Source organism: Entelurus aequoreus, linkage group LG01 (genome assembly GCF_033978785.1).
Source record: "Entelurus aequoreus isolate RoL-2023_Sb linkage group LG01, RoL_Eaeq_v1.1, whole genome shotgun sequence".
Lineage (NCBI taxonomy): Eukaryota > Metazoa > Chordata > Actinopteri > Syngnathiformes > Syngnathidae > Entelurus > Entelurus aequoreus.
Window position 1 is genome coordinate 68,291,524 of NC_084731.1, and position 10,732 is coordinate 68,302,255.

General features: G+C 36.2%; 1 protein-coding gene across 2 annotated transcripts in view; it reads left to right on the forward strand.

Moving 5' to 3' along the window:
- Positions 1-10,732, forward strand: part of prex1 (phosphatidylinositol-3,4,5-trisphosphate-dependent Rac exchange factor 1) — a 252,337-nt gene that overhangs the window by 67,790 nt on the left and 173,815 nt on the right. For both annotated transcript variants that reach the window (XM_062057106.1, XM_062057114.1), the window contains exon 4: positions 8,713-8,817. In XM_062057106.1, coding sequence (XP_061913090.1) covers positions 8,713-8,817 — 105 coding nt within the window. The remainder of the gene's footprint in view (positions 1-8,712; positions 8,818-10,732) is intronic.

Sequence of the window (10,732 nt, forward strand, 5' to 3'; positions counted from 1 at the left end):
CAACATAAACAAGTATGAAATCATTATAGTTGCATATTACTTACACTTACAAAGTCTCCAAGGCAGTATTAGAAAGTATCTAGTAACAAACGTGTCTGCATCATTCAACTTACAAATTATGCCAAAACTAATTACCAATCCCACTATAAATTAAAGACAGCATAAGACCTTTCCAGACGGTTAATGATAAATAGGTTAGTGTTTTTCATTGTTCGCTGTTTGTCTCGTTTCACTTAATCAAACCTTTTTCTAACATTCAATCCAATCCACTTTATTTATAAAGCACATTTAAACAACAAGAATGTTTCCAAAGTGCTGCACAGCCATGTTAAAAACAAGATTAAAAACAATATTAAAAACAATATTAATTCCACACTACTATATAATACAAGTGGGTATGACTCATGTCGGATCAATAATCTGTGGTCTGTGGTCGGGTGTATCAGAGAGGGACAGGAATTGGAGTACAGGACACTGATCACTGCCTTTGTGGAGTGGTCTCAGGCGAACCATCTGGTCCTTAATGTGGACAAGACCAAGGAGCTGGTCATCGACTTCAGGAAGAGAATGGCCCGGTGGAGCCCATCAAGATCCTGGGCCGGGGGGTGGCAGTAGTGGGGCAGTACAAGTTCCTGGGAGTCCACTTGAATAGCAGACTGGACTGGAAGGACAACTGCAAAGCTGTTTACAAGAAGGGCATGAGCAGACTCTTTTTCCTGAGGAAGCTTAGGTCCTTTAATGTGTGCAGCAAGCTGTTGGAGATCTCTTATTAGTCTGTTGTGGCCAGTGCCCTGTACTTTGCCGTGGTTTGTAGGGGCAGCAGCACCAGCAAAAGGGACTCAAACCGAATTGACAAACTGATCCGGAAAGCCGGCCAAACTATTGGCACGCAGTTGGAGGCGTTTGTGTCAGTGAGGGACAGGAGGACACTGGACAAACTGCTGGCCATCATGGACAATCCTGCCCACCCACTCCACCAGACAATTGAGGGACAGCGGAATTCATACTCCAACAGGCTCCTTCTGCTTCGTTCCCACAGTGTTCGATTCAAGAACTCATTCATTCCGCACTCCATCCAGCTGTATAATCACTCGCCATACAGCAATAGATGATATCTGTCTATTACCTGACACCTTCTATGTCAGCTACTTCTTTGTTTTTACTGTCTATTTTCTATTTTCTGCTGGATTTACTCTCTATTTTAAGCTGCAGCTGTCACATATACTGTAATATTGTACATGGTATTTTTTATATATTGTATATATGATATAGACATAATATAATATATCAGTATATATAATATACTGTACATATATTATGTAAATATCACATATATATGTTATATTTTATGTCGCTATATTTAGTCTATTTATACCTGCATTGTCCTTTCTATCCTTACACTTTCCATCATTGTAACTGAGCTACTGTGTGGAACAATTTCCCTTGTGGATCATTAAAGTTTGTCTAAGTCTAAGTCTGAGTCTAAGTCTAAGTCTGAGTTTAAGTCTAATCGCATCGGCCAATACTCAAGGCTCCAATTGTAGTATCACAATGAAACTTGAACTTTAGACGCTCCTGCAAAGTTTGTTTTGACTTTTGAGGGTTTTTTTTCTACTGAAACTCAACATTTGTACCTTTTCTGTGAACTTCCGAGTGGGAGTTTAAACTGTGGGTTACTTTTATTCTTGATGTTGAGGAGTAGTGAAAAATGGATACATATACTGTATGTTGTTCTGCGGAGGCTAACTCCCCATTGCCGCATACCCATTACACTTCCCTCCGCGACCCGAGACCTTTTGTTTTTTTCGCTAAAATTCAAAATGTGTACCTTTTCTATGAATTTCTGAGTGGGAGTTTAAACTGTGGGTCACTCTTATTGTTGATGTTGAGGAGTGGTGAAAAATGGATGCATATATGTTGTTCTGTGGAGGTTTCCTCTTCATTGCCGCATATCCATTACACTTCCCTCCGCGGCCCGAGACCTTTTGGCACCCTTCCTCAGCGCGACAGTCTCTCAGCCAATCGGTGGGGTCGCCGGGCGTCTGGCACCCTTTGGCCCCCGCAGCCCTTGACCTCCAGGCCGGGGGTCAACACATTTCATGAACCCCCCACATTGTTTCATTACAGCGGCTGCCACTCAACCAAACTTGAAAGAGTTGGTTGCTATTTCAGTTTTTCATGTTTCATGCTAATGTGTGAACGTCGTCGTTCTTGGAGGGGAAAAAAGTCACCGGATCACGCCGGCGTCAATATTTGCTCAATGCGGGCGTCGTTCGCCCCTCAACAGTCATGTCCATTATGCACGCCGTGAACGGCGGCCATTTTGCCTTCACTCATCTCGAAGCCTTTTACACATAAACATTCCAGCAAATAAGAGTTTCTGTTGTGAAAGAAAGCATGCAAACTATTCTGGGCACAAGCGCTTGTCTTTTCACCGTGGTCACATGACCTGGAAGAAGAATGTGTGACTTGGCCAGTGCCACAGTTGAGATCTAGAAAGAGGAAGTTTTTGGGTTTTTTTTAGCAGTAAAGACGCATGCTAGCTTTGTAGCTTAATGATGTCTGCCCAACATTAGGGGGGCACAAAAAAATCTGTTCACCACATTCGAAAACAAATATATGTATATATATATATATATATATAATATATGTATATGTGTGTGTGTGTGAGTGTGTATATGTATATATGTGTATATATATGTGTGTGTGTGTGTGTGTGTGTGTATGTATATATGTGTATATATATGTGTGTGTATATGTATATATATATATATATATATATATATATATATATATATATATATATATATATATATATATAATGTACATATTTATATAATGTATATATTTAATGTGTATATATATATACACACATATATACATGCATACACACACTATATATATATGTATACATATATATGTCTGTATATATATGTCTTAATTAGATTATCCAAAAAAATAGTGCTCGATACCGTGGTAGAGCGTAATATGTATGTGTGGGAAAAATCACAAGACTATTTCATCTCTACAGGCCTGTTTCATGAGGGGTTTCCCTCAATCATCAGGAGATTTTTAATAGAAGCATTCACATACCATGGTTTATTTAGGGCACAGAACAGGTAGGTACAGGCAGGCGTAGGGGCGTGGTGATTGGCTCATGTGTTACCTAGGAGGTGTTTCCTTCTGTGACGGCATGCTGATACAATTTCGCTGCGCTTGTTGAGGGATGACAGGTCTGGACGGTATATAATAAACAGTTTCTCTTTTAAGTATTGGTTGCATCTTTTATTACCACTGTTGTAAGGTGTGCTGGATGCAAGAATTTGCCATGTTATTGAATATTCAACATTATTGTCTTTGAGATTCCAAATGTGTTTGCTGAGTTCTGTAGTGTTCCTCAGGCTTTTGCTTCTGAAAGAAGCCTTGTGATTGTTCCATCTGGTTTTGAATACTCCCTCAGTTAATCCTACATATGTGTCGGATGTGTTAATGTCCTTGCGTGTTACCTTTGCTTGGTAAACGACTGATGGTTGTAAGCACCCCCCGTTGAGAGGGCAATCAGGTTTCTTGCGGCAGTTACAGCCTTTGTCGGTTTTAGAGTCGTTCTGCCTGGTGGTGGACGGCTCCTTTTCAATTGCTTTGTTGTGGTTTGAAATGATTTGTCATATATTGTTCATACAGCTGTAGCTCAATTTAATGTTGTTCTTGTTGAATACTTTTCTTAGGGTGTTGCCTTTGGGGAAGTGTTTGTCGATCAGAGTGAGGAATTTGTGGCCTATATGTATGTGTGTGTGTGTGTGTGTGTGTATATATATATATATATATATATATATATATATATATATATATATATATATATATATATATATATATATATATATATATATATATATATATGTGTGTGTGTATACACGTGTATACTGTATATTACCAAATAGCCCGGGCGTTTATTTCACAAAATCGATTTTGGAGACAGGCGTTTAAAAGAAGCAGGCGGTTATTTGCACAAGGCTTTTATTTATTTTTGCACCAGCCTGCACCAGGCCATTATTTGGTTACAATGGTTCTGTCCAGTATATTTTTTTCGTACAAAAAACTTTAAATGTAAAAGCTATTGTAAACATACAAACAAAAAACAAGAGATCAACATGAGGTAGGCTATCAAAAGACAAGAGATCAACAAGACCTCAACATGGCAGTAGTGCAACAATTGTCAAATATAATACCAATACTAAAAATAAATACACTTTTTAAATAAAGCAGCCCACCAGGAAAAATAAAATTATGGTACCAAGTACTCAAGTATAAAACCCACCATCAAAACAGAACAATAATACTGTCACTTAAGTAAAATAAAGGCTACAGTACTCCAAGTTTTAAATAAAGCAGCATACTGGAAAAATAAAATTATGGTACCAAGTACTCTAAAAAACCATCAAAACAATAATACTGCAGCAAAAGCAACCCCAGTAGCATTTGAATCTAAATTATGCAAATAACAGCCCATGGGCGGCTATTTGGACATAGGCGGTTATTAGGAAGAGGCGGTTAATTCACAAAATGGGGTCGGACCTCGGGCGGCTATTAGGACATGGGCGGTTATTTGCCCAAGGGCGTTTATTTGGTAATATACGGTATGTATATATGTGTGTATATATATATATATATATATATATATATATATATATATATATATATATATATATATATATATATATATATATATATATATATATATATATATGTGTGTGTGTAAATAATACAGTCATGGTCAAAAGTTTACATACACTTGTAAAGAACATGATGTCATGGCTGTCTTGAGTTTACAATAATTTCTACAACTCTTATTTTTTGTGATAGAGTGATTGGAGCACATACTGTACTTGTTGGTCACAAAAAACATTCATGAAGTTTGGTACTTTTTTGAATTTATTATGGGTCTACTGAAAATGTGAGCAAATCTGCTGGGTCAAAAATATACATAGAGCAGAGGTGGGACCAAGTCATTGCTTTGCAAGTCACAAGTAAGTCTCAAGTCTTTGCCCTCAAGTCTCGAGTCAAGTCCCGAGTCAAGACAGGCAAGTCCCGAGTCAAGTCCAAAGTCAAGACTGGAAAGTCTCAAGTCGAGTCCCAAGTCCTGCATTTTGAGTTTCGAGTCCTTTCAAGTCCTTTTAACCACAGACTAATATTTTTACACAGATTGTGTATGCTTTTAAAACGCTGTATTTATTTATTAAAACAAGTGCATTTGAAATTGCAAGAAAAAAAATAGTGCTGACATTGCAATTCATAATAGCACTATTAACAGTAATTTTAATAGTTTAAACAATTTTAAACATTTAACTCATTCCTTTACAGAATAAACACATTTGCAAAAACAAACATTAACATACTATTGGTTGTATTTTATGAAAATAATATTACCACAGAGTTGAGAAGGAGCAAAGATCTTCAATATTTGTATGTGAAAATCACAAATAAATCTTCTGTTGGAGGATGACGCCCCTAAAGGGGTTTGGTTTACAAACTTTCAGCCCCACCTAAAACAAAATTCACCAGCCGCCACTGATTATGATGCATTCTCATTTTAGGCAAAATATAAGACAATACTTTCTTAACAGTATAATTGTAACCAGGAATAAGTCTTCAAGTAACAATATTCAAATACTAACATTGTTGGGTAAGACAGCATTTGGTTTTATTCTGAATGTAGTGAAACAAATTAGTAGTTTTAGCTGATATAAAGACTTTCAGGTGTTTATATATGTTTAAGTATTTGGCAGACGCTTTTATCCAAAGCGACATACATAAAAAATACATACATAACAATCACTGTAAACATGATCATTTAAGGGAAGAATGTAATACAAAATATCAATACAAAGTGTCAAGACAGAATAAACTCTCTGCTGCTGCAGCAACAGAGATACAGTCTATAGGTCCCTAAGATATATAGATATCTAATGTATTCATACATTGTTTATGTAGGATATACGCATGTATATATAACCTAATCATATTGTTTCTTCAATTTAAAAATAGTTTACCGTTTTTTCCCCCTTCTCTGGGATTATATTCCCAGTTTCGATCTCGGACGTCTGGTCACTTATAGCGTATAAGAATATTATATTACTGTTAAGCAAACTATGAATAATAAAACTTGCCAAAACATGTGTCCGTTATCATAGCTACACGTATGACAAAAAACCGCGTGAAAATCAGTGGTATTCAGTGAGGTAAAATGAATTAAATGCGCTGACAGTTCATTGCTCCTGACAAATTAATTGCACTGAGTGGAGCGGATCACCACTCCAAGATGGCGGCCCCGCGTCTCGTCTGCGCCAGTAGGCAGTAGCGCTCGATGCTGCGTACCCTTAAAACATGTCTATGGTTATAACGTTAGCAGTGAGTTTACAGCCTCACTGATTTAACTACACAGCAAATAAAATTCATGTTACTTAGCCAATAAACGTTATCTTACATTCAAAACTTACCCTTCTTTGTGCAACTTCAAATGTCGAACGAAGTTGGAAGTTGTTGCGTCTCCGTCTGTAATATTCGAACTGCGTGATTTGCATACGCAATTCGTTTTTTGTTGACCAAGTCGTAGTTTTTATACCCGAACGAAACCAACTTTGGCATAATTGTTTCTCACTGCCGCATTGTTTGACAACTCATGTTCGGTGGTTGTCCTGCAATTTGATTGGATGAATGCTGTGTGATGAAAACAACGTATAACTAATTTGATTGGCTGTTGTACTGAGAGCACACACGCTGACAGGCAGCACACACGCTGATAGACAGACACGTACAAAATGAAAGATACGGAGCGCTCCCAAATAACTTTTTAAGATTTGGGTTTTGGGGAAAGTAGCAAGTCATGTCGAGTCAAAAGGCTCAAGTCCAAATGAAGTCACAAGTCATTGATGTTAAAGTCTAAGTCGAGTTGCAAGTTTCTTTACATTTTGTCAAGTCGAGTCTAAAGTCATCAAATTCATGACTCGAGTCTGACTCGAGTCCAAGTCATGTGACTCGAGTCCACACCTCTGACATAGAGCAATGTTAATATTTGCTTACATGTCCCTTTGCAAGTTTCACTGCAATAAGGCGCTTTTGGTAGCCATTCACAAGCTTCTGCTTGAATTTTTGACCACTCCTCTTGACAAAATTGGTGCAGTTCAGCTAAATGTGTTGGTTTTCTGACATGGACTTGTTTCTTCAGCATTGTCCACACGTTTAAGTCAGGACTTTAGGAAGGCCATTCTAAAACCTTCATTCTAGCCTGATTTAGCCATTCCTTTACCACTTTTGACGTATGTTTGGGGTCATTGTCCTGTTGGAACCCCAACTGCGCCCAAGACCCAACCTCCGGGCTGATGATTTTAAGTTGTCCTGATTCATTGTCCCATTTACTCTCTGTAAAGGACCAGTTCCAATGGCAGCAAAACAGACCCAGAGTATAATACTATATATATATATATATATATATATATATATATATATATATATATATATATATATATATATATATATATATATATATATATATATATATATATATATATATATATATATATATATATATATATATATATATATATATGTGTATATATACTGTATATATATGTATATATATATATGTGTATATATACTGTATATATATGTATATATATATATGTATATATATACATATGTATATATATACAGTTTATATATATTTACATATATATATATATATATGTATATATTGCACACATATATGTATATATATATATAATTTTTTTTTTTTTTTAAAGAATGAGTTTAAAAATATATATTTTTAGGCCGTTTCCATGCAACTAGAAGGAGCTTTTCTAACCTGCAACCTGTTTTTAAAAAGTTTCATGATTATTATTATTATTATTTTTGTAGCGAATAATACGTTACGGGAATCGGTTTGAATCGAGAATCAATTCAAAACTGGATCAAGTGGTTAAGTTATTAGGGGTGCACAAAAAAATCGATTCACAGCCGAGTCTCGATTCTTATTCCTCTCCATATTAAATCGATTCATAGTTAAGTTAATTTTGTTTTTATGTTTTATGCCCTTTTTGTTAAAGAAAACCCTGTTTTTAATGTCAAACACACAAAATATGCATTATTTTTCCCCCAAAAATATTTTAAAGTGGAATAATTGATGTGATTGGAAAACTTAAATATGTCAATAATTCATAACAACATTGATTTTGATTCAATATATTTTTTAGAGCAAAAACAGATTTAAAAAAAGAAAAAAAATCTCTCTAAAATCTTCAAAGATCCAAAATACCCCCACTCGTTGAAGTGTTAAAAATAAGTCATACATTGTTATTATTTTTCTACTTTTAACGCTTAAATCTCTAGATTCAACTTCAGATCAATCCGTCAACTTTTTTATATTTTTTAAAATGTTTTTTTCCCCTTTTTTATTTTTAAAACAAACAAAATAATGCAATATTTCTCCCAAAATATTTCAAAGTGTATATTTGATGTGAAGTAATTGGAAACTTACATATGTCAATAATTCATCACAACATTGATTTTGATTCATTATTATTTTTGGGCAGTGACAGTTTCAAAGGAAAGAAACTTTGTGTTTTAGTTCCCTTTCACCAGTTTGCTTTTTTTAGTCCACTTTTTTGTGTTTTTTCTTTAGATTTGTTAAAAATGTTCTTCTTCTTTGGTGTTTGTCAGAGGGAGAGTTTTTCCGTGTACGGCGAGTACTGCAGCAACCACGAGAAGGCCCTGCGACTCCTCATGGAGCTCAACAAGATACCCCACGTCAGGACCTTCCTCCTGGTGAGACTCCTCCTCTTCCATCTGGTCATGTTGTGTAGTATGACATCACCAATGTCATCGCTCCTCACCCTGGTTATGAATGATAGCCACCACCTTGCATAAGAGAAATGAATAGTGCGACTTGGAATCATCCACAAAATAAAATCCCTTTTTAATGCACGAGCAGGTGTGGGTGTGTGACATGGATGTGCCCCTCCCCCCAGTTATGAATGATAATCACCACCTTGTTGTTTATAGAAATAAACAGAAAAACTAAAAAATTATCAACAGTACACTCGCTCATGCAGAAGCGCATGCGCAAGTCAAAAATGCCACATAATCAATGTAATCGCTCCTCCCCCTGGTTATGAATGATAGCCACCACCTTGCATAAAATAAATAAATAGTACAACTTTAAATCCTCCACAAAATAAAATGCCTCTTAATGCACTAGCAGGTGTGGGTGTGTGACATGGACGTGTTCTAGTATTAATGCGATCGCTCTTGATAATCACCATCTTCCATAATAGGAAGGACTAGAAATAAAGCACAGTCAGTAAAGTTGAAGACCGCGGAAAAGGAAGCAAGAATTTTGCGTAAAAACGTCTTTGATAAAGACGAGCTTCCTACCAGTCAAGAATGATAATTGCCACCTTTCATAATAGAAATTAATTAACTTTAACGTCACGATATAATACAATTTGTAAAAGTCAGCAATAACTGCTCCATGTTGTTTGGTCCTGCTCAATACCACCCCTACAGGGTTGGGGTAGAAAAGAATCGGTTCCAACTTTCTGTGGTTCGCATTGAAATGCGGCCTTTTTGTTTTTAAAGCTATTCTTACAGATTATGCTCGTTTAATGCGGGATCACTTTTTTGCGGACATAAATCCTGGCAGCTAAACTTGACCCTACTTTTATTTCGACTCCTAATGACGCTCAATCATAGTAATAATTTGTCTGCTCCTCCTCCTGCCAGTTATTAATGATCTCTGCCACTTTTCCTTATGAGAAAGTGAACAGAAAGACTGGAAATGATCCACAAAGTCAACATCCACGGTATGTGCAGAAGTGCATGCGCAAGCCATAAATGCCACATAATGAATGCCTTCGCTCCTCCCTCCAGTTATGAATGATAGCCACCACCTTGCATAAAAGAAATGAATAGTACAAACGCTTTTTAATGCACGAGCAGGTGTGGGTGTGTGACATGGACGTGTCTTGGTATTGATGCGATCACTCCTCCCTCCAGTCACGAATGATAATCACCACCTTGCCGTATATAGAAATATATGGAAAACTAAAAATTATCAACAGTACACTCGCTCATGCAAAAGCGCATGCGCAAGGCAAAAATGCCACATAATCAATGTAATCGCCCCTCCCCCCGGTCATGAATGATAGCCACCACCTTGCATAAAACAAATGAATATTACAACTTGAAATCATCCACAATTAAATTAAATTATGGAATGGATTAAGCAACGAAATCAAACAATGTACTCATATGATCCACTTCAAGAAACTCTTCAAACTTAAAGTGTTTACAAAGTACAAAGAAGAAGAACCATGATAAACATTCTGAATTTATTTCATCCATCCATTCATTTTCAAAATAATCTTACTTCACAGAGTATTATTTATTTATTTTTATTGTGATTACTTATGGAGTATATTGTGAATAAATTGAGAACAGTAAGTGAACAAAAGTTTTAGCAACTGTTATGTAAAAGAAAATGGGTAGGATTAAATAAGCTCTGCTTCTTCCTACTCCTTTTTAAACATGTTGAAAAGAGAAACTGGAAAGTGTCATGCATCATGTTGTATGCTTGCATGTTCGAAATAAACTCAAACTCAAAATAAAATACCTTTTAATGCGCGAGCAGGTGTGGATGTGTGACATGGATGTGTCAGTATTAATGTGATCACTCCTCCCA